The sequence below is a fragment of the Camelus dromedarius genome, chromosome 24 (assembly GCF_036321535.1).
Source record: "Camelus dromedarius isolate mCamDro1 chromosome 24, mCamDro1.pat, whole genome shotgun sequence".
Taxonomy (NCBI): Eukaryota; Metazoa; Chordata; class Mammalia; order Artiodactyla; family Camelidae; genus Camelus; species Camelus dromedarius.
The window spans coordinates 7,993,686-8,009,143 of record NC_087459.1 but is presented as its reverse complement, the minus strand read 5'-3'; the positions used below and the strand labels follow the sequence as shown (position 1 = coordinate 8,009,143).

The following is a 15,458-nucleotide window of genomic DNA, read 5'->3' as shown; positions in this document are numbered from 1 at the left end:
TCGTGTAGGTGCAGAGTTGGGACTTAAAACCCATGGCTACTAGTGAATTTCAACTCTAGCCAAGTTTGTTTTTAATGTTGTGTATTTCAGCCGTGACTTACTAGAGAAGGAAAAAGTGACTCGGTAGTACTCCTGGCTGTGGGCCTGGTCTTAGGTCAGGCCTGCAGTGCTGTTCACAGCGACATGGCTGCGTGGATGTCCCATCTCACATGTCACCTTACCTCTGGGATGTTTGCCGTCTGTTATGCACACGCACGCACACACACACACACTGTGCCCACATGCGTTGGTTCAGGCTCCAGCAAGACAGGCTGCAGAAGAGTTAAGGAGCTGTGCGTGAAAGCAGACCCTGGAGTAAAAGCACACCTGGCTGTGCCAAATGGGGCACCTGGGCTCTGGGGCGGGGAGGGGCACAGCACCTTGTCCTCAAGGCTGTGGTATTTTGTTTCTTGAAAATGTGTTCTGTTCAGAGAGTCTGTGCTTTATCAGCACCACGCTCTAACCAGCTGAGCTAACTGGCCCCTAGCTTGGAGAGTCTGTGCTTTAAAACACATATGAAACTCAGCTTTCTTTAAAGAAAATTTTTTGGCGGGGAGGTAATTAGGTTTATTTATTATTATTATTTTTAATGGAGACACTGGGGATGAGCCCAGGAACTTGTGCCTGTTAAGCACATGTTCTACCGCTGAGCTATACCCTCCCCCCTAAAATGCACATGAGACAGCACTTAGCCTCCTGATACCTTTGGTTCTGAATTGGACACCCTTTGAAAATGCTTTTGTTTTTTACCCTTAAGATTTCAGTGCAGGTGTTCAAGGGACAGTTGAAGAGCCACAAGGAATGACTGGCATTTCGGGCAGGGAAGCGGGAGGGTGGCAGGGTTGACTTTGGATCTGGGCGAAGCCTGCGAGGGCGGCTGGGACGTGGAGACCATTGTCCCTCCTGGGTCAGCTGTGCTGGGGGACCAGACCCCAGTGAGGTGGCCTGGGGTCTGGTTGTGGAGCCAATGCACGTGGTCACTTAAAAGGCATTTCCTGAGCTCCTGTTGTATCCAGGCACTGAATCAGGTGCCTCTTCCAAGAAATGCCAAGTGGACAAGCTGACTTGGTGTGTGTTTTCAAGGGCAGGTGCTGCAGGAGCGGCCTCGGGCCCTCACTGTCCCTCAGGCAGACAGCACCTTGCCAACCAGGGAATCCCAGGGTGGCGGGCAGGGAGCCATGTCCACAGTGCTCTTTTTCAGGAGACCCCGTTGTGATTTGGGGCTTAGTTCTCTACATGGTGACGCAACCAGCTCTGGGCCCCCTGGGGAAACATGTTCTGATCCAGCCTCTCTGTTTGCTGTTTTATTTTATTGCCTAGATCTACAAATCAACCAAGTGCAACGACATGCGTCAGACCGGGTACTGCCCTCGGGGCCCTTTCTGTGCCTTTGCACATGTGGAAAGTAAGTGCCTCTGTGGCAGGTGGAGCTCCACCTCTGGGTGACACTGGGAGGGTCAGCGCAGTGGGTTAGACAGAGCCCAGGGTGGCCCTGCCTCCGAGGTGTTCTGGGGTCCTGAGTGCCTTGGCCAGGTTCTGGCGTGTGGTCATTTTGGTGGCCAGATGGGCCCATGAAAAGTCCCCAAAGGCAGAAATGAGCCTCAGCAACAGGAAATGCACAGGCCTGACCCCTCCTTGATGCTCCCCAGCACTTCCCCCTACAGCTTTTGAATTTTGGTGCCAGCTCTTGTGAGCAAAGTTGCAAACTCCGAATTTACTTTCTTTTTTTTTTTTTTAAATTTTAACGGGGAGGGTGGCTATTTCTGTTAGAATTTTACATTGTTTTCTGCTGTTCGAGTCATTCGTGACTCTCACCAGCGGCTACAGCCATCCTGTCAGAGACTGGTGCATATTCACTCTCCCTAATTTGTGGGGTTTCCTTTAACCAAACACTCCATGCATGTAGTTCTGCTACCGGCCAGCAGCTAGTCAAAGCCTGCCGCCCCCTTTCTCGGCAGAGAGCCTTGGAACCGCAAGTGACTGGGGCTGCCGAGACCTCACCTCCGCCAGCAGCTCCGCGGCCCCCAGCGGGCAGCTCGGACACGTAAGTGGATGGTGTCCTGGGGAGGGTGCCTGCTCTGCTGTTTGATCTGAATCCAACTGTTAAGGGGCATGGATGGGTGTGATCTTTGGGTGATGGGGTTGGTGGCCGTCTGCCTGTGGGGTTGGTGGCTCCTCATAGAAGAGTTTAAAAGAGCCCTGACTGAATCCCGGCCCTGCCTTTTGTCAGACGCGCACATGTGTGCTGTGTGTGAGGTGCAGTCTCAGGCTGAGCGTGAAGGGAGGCCTGAGTCCAGTGGGACCCCTGCAGGGCAGCCCAGGCCAGGCTGGCAGGTCTCAGTGAGATTCGGGGGGGGGGGTGGGTTGAGGAGACTAGGGGGACTGGCGAGTAGGACCCTCGTGCCTGTGCGGGTGGGGGGAACAGTGGGGATCGGCTCAACCCTGCGTCCTGCCGGCCTGTTGCTCAGGCTGCTGGGGGTGTGCCGGAATGGTACCCCCACCCCTGCAGGTGGAGTGACTTTTTATGTATGCTAGTGGGGCATCTTTTGTCTTCTAATTACTTTGCAACTTAAAAAATTAACATGCTCGCATGCATAGAGGGTTTCAGCCTTGGCAGTGAGAGCTCAGAGGGGAAGGTTCCTTTGCAGTTTGAAACATTGTGGAACTAGATGTAGGTGATGGTCACACAACGTTGTAAACATGCTAAATGCCACGGAATTCTGCACTTTTAAAAAGCTACACTTACGTTGTGTGAATTGCAACTCAAATTTTTGAAATAAAACTAAGATAAGAAATGAAGCAAGGGGGAGGGTATATCTCAAAGTGGTAGAGTGTGTGCTTAGCATGCACGAGGTCCTGGGTTGTTCAGTTCCCAGTACCTCCTCTTAAAAAAGTAAATAAATAAACCTAATTACCTCCCTCCCCCCCCCACCAAAAAAAAAAAAAGAAAGAAATGAAGCATCTGTCTAGGGTCAGCTCTGACTTCCAGGCCTGGTGCAGATGGCCTTAGTGGCATCTGCCTGCTTGGCAGCATTTGGCTCTGGATGGGTGTGGGGTGACATGGGCTGAGCGGCAGCCCTGGTTTCATCTCCTTTGGGGCTCCTGTTGCGACAGCCCCGGGGCGGCAGGGTGACGGCAGGTAGCAGGAGTGTCATCAGCCCTGCCGGGTCTGCACGGGGAGATCCCACCCAGTGGGCATCATGGGAGGGGAGCTTCTCATTCTCTACTGGCCGGTCCTCCTTCCCAGTCCCAAGTATCTCCATGTGGGGATCGATGACAAGTCCCAAATCCTGGCTTATGCATGGTAAGGGTTCCCATCCCTTCCTCTTCAGTGTAGAGTCCAGGTGGGCATCGGGACCCCAAAGCTCTTGGCTTGGTCCGGCCACATGTACCAACCAGCTGCATGTTGTTCTCCTGGAGGGGAAATGCCTGGGGTCTCATCTCCTGTAGCTGTGGTCCTGGGTTTGAGGGGTCTGTCTTGGGTCTGAATTCCTCGTTGAGACCAGGGAGAGGGAAGCAACGTCCCCACTGCTCACTCTTGGCTTTGGGGCCGTGTCTGCTGACACTCTCCCCCACCCCATACCCAGAATCGGCCCTCCGTGTGGCCTGCTGGCATCTCTCAACGGAAACACACTGTGAAATAATAGAACATATGTATATTGGTCTCTGCCCTCCAGCTCTTGACCCAGGACTCCGAGACCATCATAATTCTTTTGTTCCAATGAGATGACTCTTAGTGGGCTCCTGGGTTGGGGCTGGTCACAGGAAAGACCAGGCATGATTAGAAGCCTAGAACTTTCAGCCCCACCCCCATCCTCTAGGGGTAGGGTAGGGCTGGAGATTGAGTTCATAATCAATCATGCCCATGCGATGAGCTTATGTACGTCTCTAAAGTACAGGGTTTGGAGAGCATCCAGGTTGGTGATGACATTCACGTGGAGAGGGCACGTCCCGGCTCTGCGGGAACAGAAGTACCTGCACTCGGGATCCTCCTGGACCTTTCTTGAAGTGCTGGCTGTCCATCTGCGTCCTTTAGCACATCCTCTATGACCTAGTAACCTGGTGAACATTATGAAGTGTTTCACTGAGTTCTACGAGCTATTCTAGAAAATGATAGAACCAGAGGAAGGGCTCTTGGGAACACCGATGTACGTACAGCTGGCTCGGGGCCGGCGATGGATGTCAGAAGCACGGGCATCTCTCGGGAGTGAGCCCTTGGCCTGTGGGGTCTGCGCTGACTCTGGGTAGGGGGTGTCACGGGGGTTTTTCCTTTTCATCTGCTGGGACCACGCAGCCAGTCGGCCCTTCTGCCTCCCGTGTCTGGCTGCAGAGGTGCTGATTCCTTCAGTGAAGTGGGGAGCTGGGCTGCTGTCCTGGGAAGTGCCTGTGCTCCTCCCCTGGGTCTGGCTCGTGGGGTCGCCGCCCACTGCTGCTGTAGGTGGGGCTGCCCCCAGACTCGCCTAGCTCATGGATCCTCAGTTACACTTGTGGGTGTCAGTTGAGCCATTTTAGGGTGAACAGCAGTGTCTTGTGCATTCACTGTCCCATGCAGCCACCACCTCTGGTCGTCCTGCTGTGAGATAGACCTGGAGGGGCCTGAGGCCAGGATGTGAAATTGAGAAAGAAGTTGAAATCCTCTAAGACATGTCCATTAAAAAGATCCGAGCAAAGTGCTACAGTGTGAAATGTGCAGACTTCTCCTGGGGACCTGACATGGGACTGGCTAATCCTTTTCCTGACGTTTTCAGCAGATGCTCGAATGGGTTTCACGAGTCCATGAAACATGTAGGTCCAAAGCGGTGGGGCTGGCTTGGGCCACCTCTGGGCATGGGTTCAGGGGCATTTGGCTCGGTGGTGACCCTGAGGGAATATGTAGATTGGGATATATGGAGCTCGCCCTCCTCAGTGTGGATGTCGCTGTCCCAAATGAACCGTTTTCGTTTAAAGTTGGGGCAAGGAATTGGAGGGTGGCTTCTTTTCCCTGTTTTTCTGAATCTCAGTCACCTTTGATAGCAGAACTGAACTTAAGTGAAAAAGCTCCAGATGCCCTGTCTGGGGCAAGCTGCCCTCACAGCCCGCCCTTCTGCCCCATTCTGGAATGTTCGCGCATGGTTAGGTGCCTGCTCGGGCACCTACTTGTGAAAGCCCCTGTGTGATGGGAGTTGGTGACAACATGGCATGAGCTCTGCCCGCCTCTGCCCTGGCAGGTGAAGGTGCAGGGCAGCGGCAGGAGGGCCTGGATGGGAACAAGCCCCACGAAGGAGCTCTGGGGCCTGCTCGGGTTGGGACTGTGACACAAAGGTGAGCAGAGCTATTTCAGGATGACCTGGTTTCTTAGAACTCGGGTCTCTGGTCAGTGCCTTTGGAGACTCACCCAAATCTGGGGGGACAGGAGGGGTCACTTCTGGGCAAGAGAAATACAAGGAAACTAGATATACCAGGCTGGCCTCAGGGTCGAACCCAGCAGGAAGGGGCCCTGGTCAGGGCCTGTGTGGACACCGCCTCTTCTCTGCCCTCTGTGAGCCTTCTGGTTCCTTCTGCAAATCCAGAAACCAAACAAGGAAGGCAGGCAGGCCAGGATGACCTGAGCCACCACCATAAATTCACTTACCATAAGATTAGGCACAAAAATCAGGATATTCCTCAGATGTGAAGGATGTTTTGGTCAGCACCTTTTATGCTTATGTTTGACCTGAGAGAGTACAGGCCCTGAGCTCTGAGGGCAAAGCCATCATCATGCACACTTTTCCTAGAAGATCAGGGTTTTTATAAGAGCAGGAGAGGAAAAAAACTGCTCCCTCTACCATTTTAGGTTCAGTGCCTGGGGTCCTGCAAATTAAACTGACAAAAAACAGATTAAACAGAAGAAAAGGTTTGTTACTTACCCACAGGGAGGCAAGACCTGGGGGCTTATCTACCTTTTTAAAAAAATATAATATAGTACCTTTTTTTGAAAGTTTGTTTGTTTACCTTGTGTGTGCTAAGCACACGCTCTACCACTGAGCTATACCCTCCCCGCTTTATCTACCCTTTAAACAAAGATAAATTGTAGAGATAAGACCAAAGGGGTTTCTGCTGACAGGAAGCTAAATTGTGGGAAGGGAAAGCTATGGGGGAAGACAGTGGAAAATGAGGGTTATTCCAGTGAGTTTGTTGTACAGGCTCCATTTCCTGGGGTCTGACCCAGGTGGTTAGAGTTCTCTGGTGGTTAAGCTGTTCCCTTCCGCTTGGGAGGGGAGGGGAGGAGAGGGGAGCGCCTTTACAAAGGGAAATTCTTAGCCTATCTCCAGGCAGAAAGGGGAAGGGTATGAATTGCCTTCCAAGAAATCCTGCTTTTCCTCAGGTGTCGGACTGTCCAAGACGACCCGGCTCTGGAGGCTCAGCCCTGCCTCCTTTGTTTGGGGTTTGTCGACGCTGTGAGTTGAGGGAGCTCTGGCCTGCCTTCACACAGACCATCCAGGAGGTCAGAGCTCCATGTCAGGTATAAGAAACAGAATCCAGGAGGATGGACACAGAGGCAGAAGACTGGAAAACCTCTTCTGTTTCGTGAGATTTCAGTCGGCGTTTTCTGCATTCTGAGCAAAGCTTAGGCCTCCGGGTATATCTCCGTCAGCTGCTCTTTTCTTCTAACAGCCAGTGCTTTTTCTGTTGCAGGCAAAGCGGAGGGATTCACCGGCTGAAGGCAGCCAGAAAGCCAGTGAGCAGGACAGTAAGCAGGTACCACTTGGGGCGAGATTTCGAGTTATCTTTGGGCCTGGGTGTGTTGCCTGTGTTGGGACATTCCACACGCAGCTGATTACAGCCCTCCCTTGCTCACACACTGATCTGGCTAATATCCCTTTGTAAAATGACCACATTCTTATATTCTTAAAGTCATCGGCCCCATGTGTTCTTTGTTTTAATGTTAAAAAAAAATGTGTTATACCTTGGAAACAACAAAACCAAAACCTCTTAAACTTTTCTCTGGGGGGCAGTGAGAGGTGCCCTTGGTGGCCTGCCTGTCTGTGAGTGCCCCAAGGCGGCCGTGACAAAACCCCACAGATCGAGGCTTGAACTATAGCTGTTGATTCAGTCTGGAGCCAGAAGGCCGAGCTCAGGGTGTCAGTGGGGTTTGCTCCTTCTGGGGGCCTCTGTCCTCAGCCTGTGGGCACTGTCTCCTCCCCATCTCTCCCCGTCCTCTTCCTCCTGTGTCCGTATTTGTCTCCCAAGGTCCCCTTTCTCTAAGGACATCAGTCATATTGATTAGGAGCCGCCCTTTACGACCTCATCTTAATTCCCTGGGTAAAGACCCTGACTCCAAGTGAGGTCCCATTTAGAGGTGCTGGGGGTCCTTACCCCAACACCTGAGTTCTGGGGACTCAGCTGAGCCCACGGCAGCGTCCCAGGTGAGCCTGGCTTGGCCCCTCCTGGAGCCAAAACTGGGTCACCACCTGGAGACAGTTTCATACCTGAGGAACTAGTGATCAGTGTGTTCTCTCGCCTCCACAGTGAGGCTGCGTGCAGGGCTTCCAGCCATGCCCCTCACCTGAGGCAGCCCCTAGTCGGGCCCATTCTCTCTGTTCCACTCCACCCAGCTTCCTTGTGCTTGTTAAACTGAGTTGTTTTGAGAAACAGTTTTTTTTTTTTTTTTTTCCTGATCACCGCCGCCCTAAGGACACAAGGATGCTTGTTTTCCCAACACTGTGAAAAGGCAGAGCTTTAGATGCCGGGGCAGGCAGAGTGCTCACCCCACTGGCGCTTGTGACTTGTGTCTGCTCTGAGCTTCATCTTAAATTCCCAAGTGGGCAGTGCCTCACAGCTCCCTTTCTTCTGGTTTTCTTGCTGCCCTGAGGGCACTTCCCTGGCAATTTTTCAGAGCAAGGTATTGAGGCATTTTCTTTTCTATTAGGAGCTTCTAAAGCGCATTTTTGAAACCAGCAGGATAACTGAAAGTAGAAATGCAACCCAGTTACATTTTTTTTTAAAGAGATTGAAATCAAGAAGTTGTTCGTTAAGAATCTGAAATGTGAAATGTTAACGGGAATGTAGCCAACAGGTGCTGTGAGCTGACTGGCCAAGTTCACCCACAGGCCAGCTCTCCCTGCGCCCAGAGACGCCCTCCCTGCCACCCCCAATCTCATTCCAAAGCCTGGCTCTGGGGGCAGTGAGCACCCAGGGAGCAGGGTTGCAAACCAGCTCAGAATTCCCCTCAGCCAGGTCAGCAGGTGTCCACATTTCCCCTGGAACCTCTGAGGATCCCTGTCCATTTGAAGGGCTGGCTGGGATGCCCAGGGGACACCGTGGCTTTGAGGCCAGCCTAGTGGCTTTTATGGGCAGATGGTGCTCAGCAGCTGCTTGTCTGCCTCCACATCGGCTGCAGTCCACATGCGCCATCCGCTCTGGCCAGAGGAGAGTGCTGGCCCCTTGTCTGCCTCCACGTCGGCTGCAGTCCCTGTGTTCCTGGTGTCCTTGTGTCCCTGGCCAGCAGCTGTTGTTCCTGGGTCTTCGGCCATTGCGTCAGAGTGGAGAGCACAGGGTGTGTGGAGTTTTCTTTGATAAATAGAGGCAATCAAGTTCCCTGGTTACCTCCAGCCCACTCCCCAGTTTCCATCTTCCCTCTTGGGCAGCCCTTTCCTCTGAAGCCACCTGCTCACCTGGTGGCCCCGGCTAGAACATACCGAGGAAAGCAGCTTCCCTGCTGTGGCCCCACTGTTACTGCAGAGTCCAGGCTCCAAGACCACAGACACTGTCCACGGTGCCCAGACCCCAGTCTTCCAAGACTCACTTTGTCCCACCCTGAGAGGCAGCCCATGGTGTCAGGCCTGGGGTGCTTGCTCTCACAAGAGTAGTACATCTCGGGGACTCGTGTCTCAGCAGACACTCAGGCTTTCAGAGCTGCCACCCTGGTCACCCCACAGCCACCCAGCACATGAGTGTGTCTCTCCATGTCGGAAGGAGTTTTTCTCCAGCCTGTTACTCAAAAACAGGCAGATGGGAAAGCCTCCTGACCTTGGGACTGACGATTTTCTTGCATGTGACACCAAAAGCACAGGCAATGAAAGAGAAAATAGATAAACTGGGCCTCATCGAAATTGAAAATCTGTGCATCAGAGGACACTGTCAACAGAATAAAAGGCAGCTCACAGGTTGGGAGACAATCTCTGCAAATTATGTCTCTGATAAGGGGTTGATATTCAGAACCTAGAAGTCCTACAACTCAACATCAGCAGAACAAGCCACCCGATTAAAAAATGGGCAAAGGAACTGAGTAGACATTTTTCCAAAGAAGATGCACAAACAGCGCATAAACATAGGAAAAGATGCCCAGTATCACAGGGGGGGAAAGGTAAACCAAAACCACTAGGAGGTACCATTTCACACCCTTTAGGGGATGGGTACTATTCAAAAGTAAACAAGGAGAAAGAGAATAACAGGAGCTGGCAGGAATGCAGAGAAATGGAAGCTGTTGTGCGCTGCTAGTGGGAATGTAAAGTGGTGCAGCTGCTGTGGAGAACACTACGGCAGGTCCTTGAAAAGTTAAAAATAGAATCACCTTACAATTCAGACCTTTCACTTCTGGGTATGTACTCAAGCAAATCGCAAGCATCTCAAAGAGGTAGTCATACTCCCATGTTCACAGCTGCATTATTCACAAAGCCAGAAGGTGGGCACAGCCCACATGCCCATTGGCAGAAGCATCATGTGGTCTGTCCAGCCAGTGGAATATTATTCAGCCACAATAAAGGAAGGAACTCCTGACACATGCATCAACCTCGAAGACTGTTAGCTCAGGCTGCCATAACAGAGCTTCAAACTGGCTGGCTAAAATCCTGGAAGTTCATTTTCTCACAATTTTAGAGGCTTGAAGCCCAGGATCAAAGCGTAGACAGGTGTGGTTTCTGCAGATCCTCTCTCCTCAGCTTGCAGATGGCTGGTGTCTTGCTTTCTGCTCACATGTCCTTCCCTCTGTGCCTGTGCATCCCTGGAGTCTCTTTCTTATCTTAGAAGCACACTGGTCACCTCCTTAATGGTTTGATTTCCAGATACGGTCACATTAAAGTTTAGGACTTGAACATTCATATTTTGGGGGTGATACAAACACTTTGTTCCAAGCAAAGACATTAATGCTCAGTGAAATAAGCTAGACAGAGAAGACAAATCCTGTATGATCCCATTTACAGGAGGTCCCTGCAGCTGTCAAATTCATAGAGACAAGATGGAAGGGTGGGTGCCAGGGGCTGGTGGAGGGGGTGGGAGGTGAGCATTTAGTGGGATAAAGTTTCAGTTTGGGAAGATGAAAAAGTTCTGGAGACAACAGTGCGGATGTGCTTAATGCTGTTGGACTGTGTGCTTAAAAATGGTTAAAATGGTATATGTTATGTTATGTGTATTTTACCACAATAAAAAAGAAAGAGGCGGGTTGGGTATAGCTCAGTGGTAGAGCACATGCTTAGCATGCATGAGATCCTGGGTTCCATCCTCAGTACCTCTATTAAAAGAAAAAGTACAAAAAAAAAAAAATGAAACCATAAATGATTAAACCTTAAGAAAAAAAAAAAAGTAAGAAACCAGGCAGACAAATAATATGGAGGGGGCATGGTCCGCATCTCACTGTGTCACATCTGACTCCCCCAGTGATAGGGTTCCCATGTGGGTTCTGCCCATCCTAGTATGTCTGTAACTATCATGGCCTCAGGGAAAGGACCAACCAGGATGTTGTTATTAGTTTTCAGGATAAAGTATCACCTGATGTCTTCAAGGGGGCACATGCTCCTACAGTGTGACGTTTTTGGGTGGGTGAAGTCCCAGCGAGTGCCTCAGACTGGTGGCTCCCAGCCAGTTTCCATGTGTGGGGTTTAACGTGGGGTGTCTGCAGTGCCGTGCGTAGGTTACTGCTGTTCCTGCCTCGCCTGCGGAGGGAGGTGGGGTGGGCTGTGGTCACCTTTACCACAGCTGGAGGGACAGGAAAGCTCAGTTGTGGATGAGCAGGTAGGTGGGCCCAGGGAGAGCTGGGGGACGTTGCTGTCTGGACCTCTTGTTTGAGTTGCTGTTTTTAAATTTTAGCCTCAGACACACAATGGTAACCAGTTCCAGGGTCTCTGTGCAGTCATGGCCCACTGGGCTGTCATCTGGGGCCTCTCTTGAGCAAAGCCAGTTTTGATGGGGAGATGGTGAATGCCAAGAAGGGGACCTCAGGGCACAATGCACAATGCGAAACCATCCTGTGCCAGGTTGCTCTCCTACAAACTGTAAAATAATACTCCTTTTTACTCTGGAAATTTCATGGGGAACCCCAGCCCCTGTACATGGTCTTACAAACCCCTCTACACATAAGGTTAGCTTTTCCTGTATTACTTCAAGGCATTACCCAGACATCATACCATTTTACTTTAATATAGCTTCTGACTCTCCATTTCCTGATGACCTCGGAGTGTGCATTTCAGACATGGCTGTCATGGTGTGGAAAGCTCTGAGGTCTGGCTTCGTAGCTCTGTCCTGCTCCATTTTTATCATGTGTATTTCTGTGCACAGAACCCTCCACATTACTGGCTGTTTATCCAAGGTTGTGCCTCTTCTTTTTCTTATAATCTGTTCTCTCTCAAATAAAGATAATATGAATTGCCCCGATCTTTTTCTTTTGTTGGATGACAGGGTCGTAGGATTATTTCATCAATGTTTTCAGAAGCAGGGCTGGCACTCTCCTCATTTCTGTGCTGGGTGTTTTCTCTACCGCCACATCTGCTTTTGAACATCATTTTCTGCAGAACAGTCCATTAGATGGGACGCTTCCCAGATGCATTTGTTCCCGTCCCTGGGTGATCAACAGCTCTTGATTCTGCTGTCACAGTCGTTGAAACTAACCAGATATTGAAGGCCCCTCTAGAGTATTTGGAAAAATAGTCGACGTTCTTTGTTTTGTTTTGGGGATAGAAGTTGGGCAGCCCATCCATCGTGATTCTGTAGTTTCTGTTCCCCCACAGGTCCTCTGTCACTGCGTTGTCACCTTCCTGTCCCTGAACAGGCCGCTAGCTCACCTTCTTGTGTCTTTGCACAGAGCCACCTGGCGGTGTTGGCCGTGGTTCACCCGCTCGCCCCCAGCGTGAGTTCCAGTGTGGCGTCCAGCCTGGCATCCAGCACTGGCTCAGGCGGCTCCTCGCCCACCACTCTGCCCGCCCTCTCGGCCCGTTCCCACCTGCTCGACCCCACTGGCAGTGCTGTTGAGGCAGTCCCAGGTAAGTCCAGGGCTCTGCTCCCATTTCCCCAGCTCCTCTGTGCACTTCTCAGGACAGTTTCCGGTTCACACTGGGGACTCTCCTATTGTAGAAAAGCAGCTTCGGTCATCTACCAATTGGCTGTATTGCACATGGTTGAGGAAACGCCTGCCTCTCTGGGAGCCTTGGGTTGCAGAACCCTTGGGTGGGGCAGCTGTATGGGCCCCATCAGGCAAGGCAGAGCACGCAGTGTCACCCAGCCCAGGGCCATGGAGACAGGAGGCTTCAGAGAAGTGAAATATAGGGGTCATGGAGGGGCAGCAAAGGCACCCAAAGGTGGGAGATAGTGACAAGGGTGGGGAGTGGGGATGAGGTCACAAGGCAGTGAGCACAGCTGCCAGCTGCCAGCTGCCTTGGCTGCTGGGAGCCCTTGAGGGTTTGTGAACTGATAACCAATGTGATTGGACCTGGGTTGGGGTGCAGAGCCCAGGTTGGGGCTGTGGTGAAAGTGCAGGGAAGAGTGGAGCTGGTGGGCCGGGCAGTGCCAGCTGGGGTCCCCTCAGGCCACGGGTGGTGGACACCTGGCTGCACCAATAACACTAGCCCCAGTTGTGGGAAGTAACGGAATCCTCAGAACTGCCCTCTGGCCCCAGGAGGAGGGCCCTTGCCGGGCTTTCTACTGCTGGGACACCGACCCAGAGTGCATACCACCCGCTTTGGGCTAACAGGTGTAGACCGGATTGTTTTTCCTTGTAGTTTCATTCAGGTTGTATCCTTGCTAACACACTGCATGAATAGAAAGGGTAACTCTAAAACAAACAGGTGCTGTTTCCAGACATTCTGTATTTAATAGATTAATGGAGTCTTATTTCAGGGCCACTGCCCTCCACTTCATACAGACAGGTTCGAACCTCTGGAGTTCATTGCGGGTGTGGCTGGCAGCAAAGGGCGGTGAGGCTAGATCAGCTGTGGAGGCAGAAGGCACTGGACCCGGGCCTGTGGGCAGCTGACTCTAGGTGACCTCTGAGGGCAGGGGTCACAGCCTGACCCGTATGGCGTTGGGTTGATAGAGGTTTTACCTGTGTGGGGTTTGGCCGGAGCCGCTGCAGGTGGGCAGGGTAGGAGCAGTGGGCCGGTTCTGGGCTCTGAGCTTCTGTGCGGAGACCTCTACTTTCCCTGAACGAAGCAGCCCCTACCCCGCCGCCTCCCAGCGCACGGAGGGGCAGGTGCTGGTGATAGGAGGTGGCGCGCCCTGCCGGGGCTCCCACACGGAGCCCTGGGGACGCGGCGGGGCTCGGAGGACTCTGAACCGCGGGGCCCCGTACACGCGTACCTGCGCGCCCTGCCCCAGCCAGGTGCGGCGTGGGCGGGGCCGTCTACGGTTTCCGGGCGGGGGCGGTCAAGCTAGGGCTTGCGTCATCAGGGGCAGACCCGGCGCGGGGCGGAGCATGGCGGGGGCGGGGCCGACGCGGGGCGGGCGGGGCCCGGGGCGCGTTTGAATCGGCGGCGGCGGCGGCGGCGGCGGCGGCGGCGGCGGCGGCGGCGGCGGAGGCCGCCGCAGCGGCGGACGGTGAGTCAGCATCGTCAGGGTGCGGGTTGTTCCCTGGAGCTGCAGACGGGGCGTGCGCATCCCTACTCCAGGTGCGGCTTCTCCGTCCCCCCGCTCCAGGTGGGCCAACTCCTCCCAGGTGAGGTGCTTCTCCCTCTCATCTCCCAACCCCGCTACCTTCCTTGTGCTCCCCGCGCCCCGAGCCAGGTGTACACCCAGGCGTCGGTACCAGGATCTTAAGGGTTGCAGAGTGAGGTGAACGTGAACACCCCCTCTTTAGGAACCTGCTCTACAAAAGCGCCTGCTGGTTCCCTGCGTGGGGGCCAGCCGCGGGCTTCTCCAGGGAAGCCTGCATCACCTAGTGGAGGTGGGTCTCTTGCTCCCGGGTTAGGACTGGGTTCCTGCCTTATCTTGCTGTGAATCGCCGCCTGCACTGTCTGAAGCTCTGACTAGTAGTGAGCCAGTTCGCCAGGTGCTTCTCCATCCTCTGGTTCGGGGAAGGACAGCCCGCCAGGGGGCATCCTAGCCCGGGTGGGTGCAGGGGAGCACCCCACTTCAGGAGTTCCTCATTCTGGCCTCTGATTCTGTGCTCTGTGTGTGTTGTCCTCCTGTGTCTCCTGATCCCGGGAGACCTAGGCACCTCTTGAATGTGCTGTGTCATGTCAGGAACTGAGCTTTGCCAGGGCCATTACTCAGCAGCTTTTAACTAATTTCTCATTAACATCTGGGCAGTTCCTGGTATTTTGGCAAGGCGAGTTCTGGGTCAGGTGGCACAGTTTATGTAACTCAGTTCACGTCGATTTTGAGTGTTAAAAGTCAGTTCTTCCATTAGGAGAACATCTCAGAAGATCTGGGTCTGACCTCGGGTACAGTGAGGGGTGTAGTAGGACAAGAGAAATAGTGCTGGAGAAAAAGTGGGCCAGGACACCTCCTGGGAGCAGCTGTGACCGCCCTGCAGGCTGAACACAGGCTGTGGTTTGTCAGGTGACGGTTGGGCCCTGTTGTGCCTGCTGTGCACCTGGGAGGAGGGGGGCAGGGTAACAGGGGTGCCCCTTTATGCTGAGTCATGGGGTGGGGGTGGGGGAGTGGGATGAAATAACTTCAAAGTGAGAAAAGGCTCCTGTCCTCAGTTTGTTTCTGGCCATCTATCCATCCCTTCCTTAATTTTTTATGTGCCTTTGTTATTCAAAAAGTATCTCTGGACCTCTGTCCGCTTTGAGCAGACCACCTCTCACCTGATCCCACCACCCCAGGTGCAGAGGCCTGGCTGACCAGCATGTCCAGGACAGGAGCTTGGGACCCCAGGCAGAGCAGATGGGCTAGGCCAGCCTAGGGAGCGTGGACAGGTGGTGGCAGGGCAGGTGTGCATTGGTCAGGTCAGGGTGCTGGCTCTAGTGTGTGAGTCTGCACGTTGGCCAGCGGTGGTCCGGGTCCCTGCTGGACCTCACAGTCTGAGTGTCATGCAGGAATGGGGCAGAGGGCCATTCTGAGAAGGATTTTGGAGGCTGAGCAGGAGTTTTCTCAGGACTAGTGGGACTAATGGAAGCTGCACCAGGCTGTAGCCCATAGCAGTTTTGTGGCTTGAGGAAAAAAGAGAAGCCATTGCTGGGGTGGGAAGGCTGCTGGGGGCAGGGTGGGGCAGGGTCCTGCTGGGAAGTATGGACCAGCACACAGAGGGG

The 15,458-nt window shown here is 53.2% G+C and overlaps 1 protein-coding gene across 8 annotated transcripts in view; it reads left to right on the top strand.

The window, feature by feature from the left end:
* Positions 1-15,458, top strand: part of UNKL (unk like zinc finger) — a 41,366-nt gene that overhangs the window by 17,890 nt on the left and 8,018 nt on the right. For 7 of the 8 annotated variants that reach the window (XM_031447798.2, XM_064478302.1, XM_064478304.1 and 4 more), the window contains 4 exons: positions 1,360-1,444; positions 1,998-2,083; positions 6,694-6,756; positions 12,074-12,251. In XM_031447798.2, coding sequence (XP_031303658.2) covers positions 1,360-1,444; positions 1,998-2,083; positions 6,694-6,756; positions 12,074-12,251 — 412 coding nt within the window. The remainder of the gene's footprint in view (positions 1-1,359; positions 1,445-1,997; positions 2,084-6,693; positions 6,757-12,073; positions 12,252-15,458) is intronic. The other variant, XM_064478301.1, reaches the window with a different exon arrangement.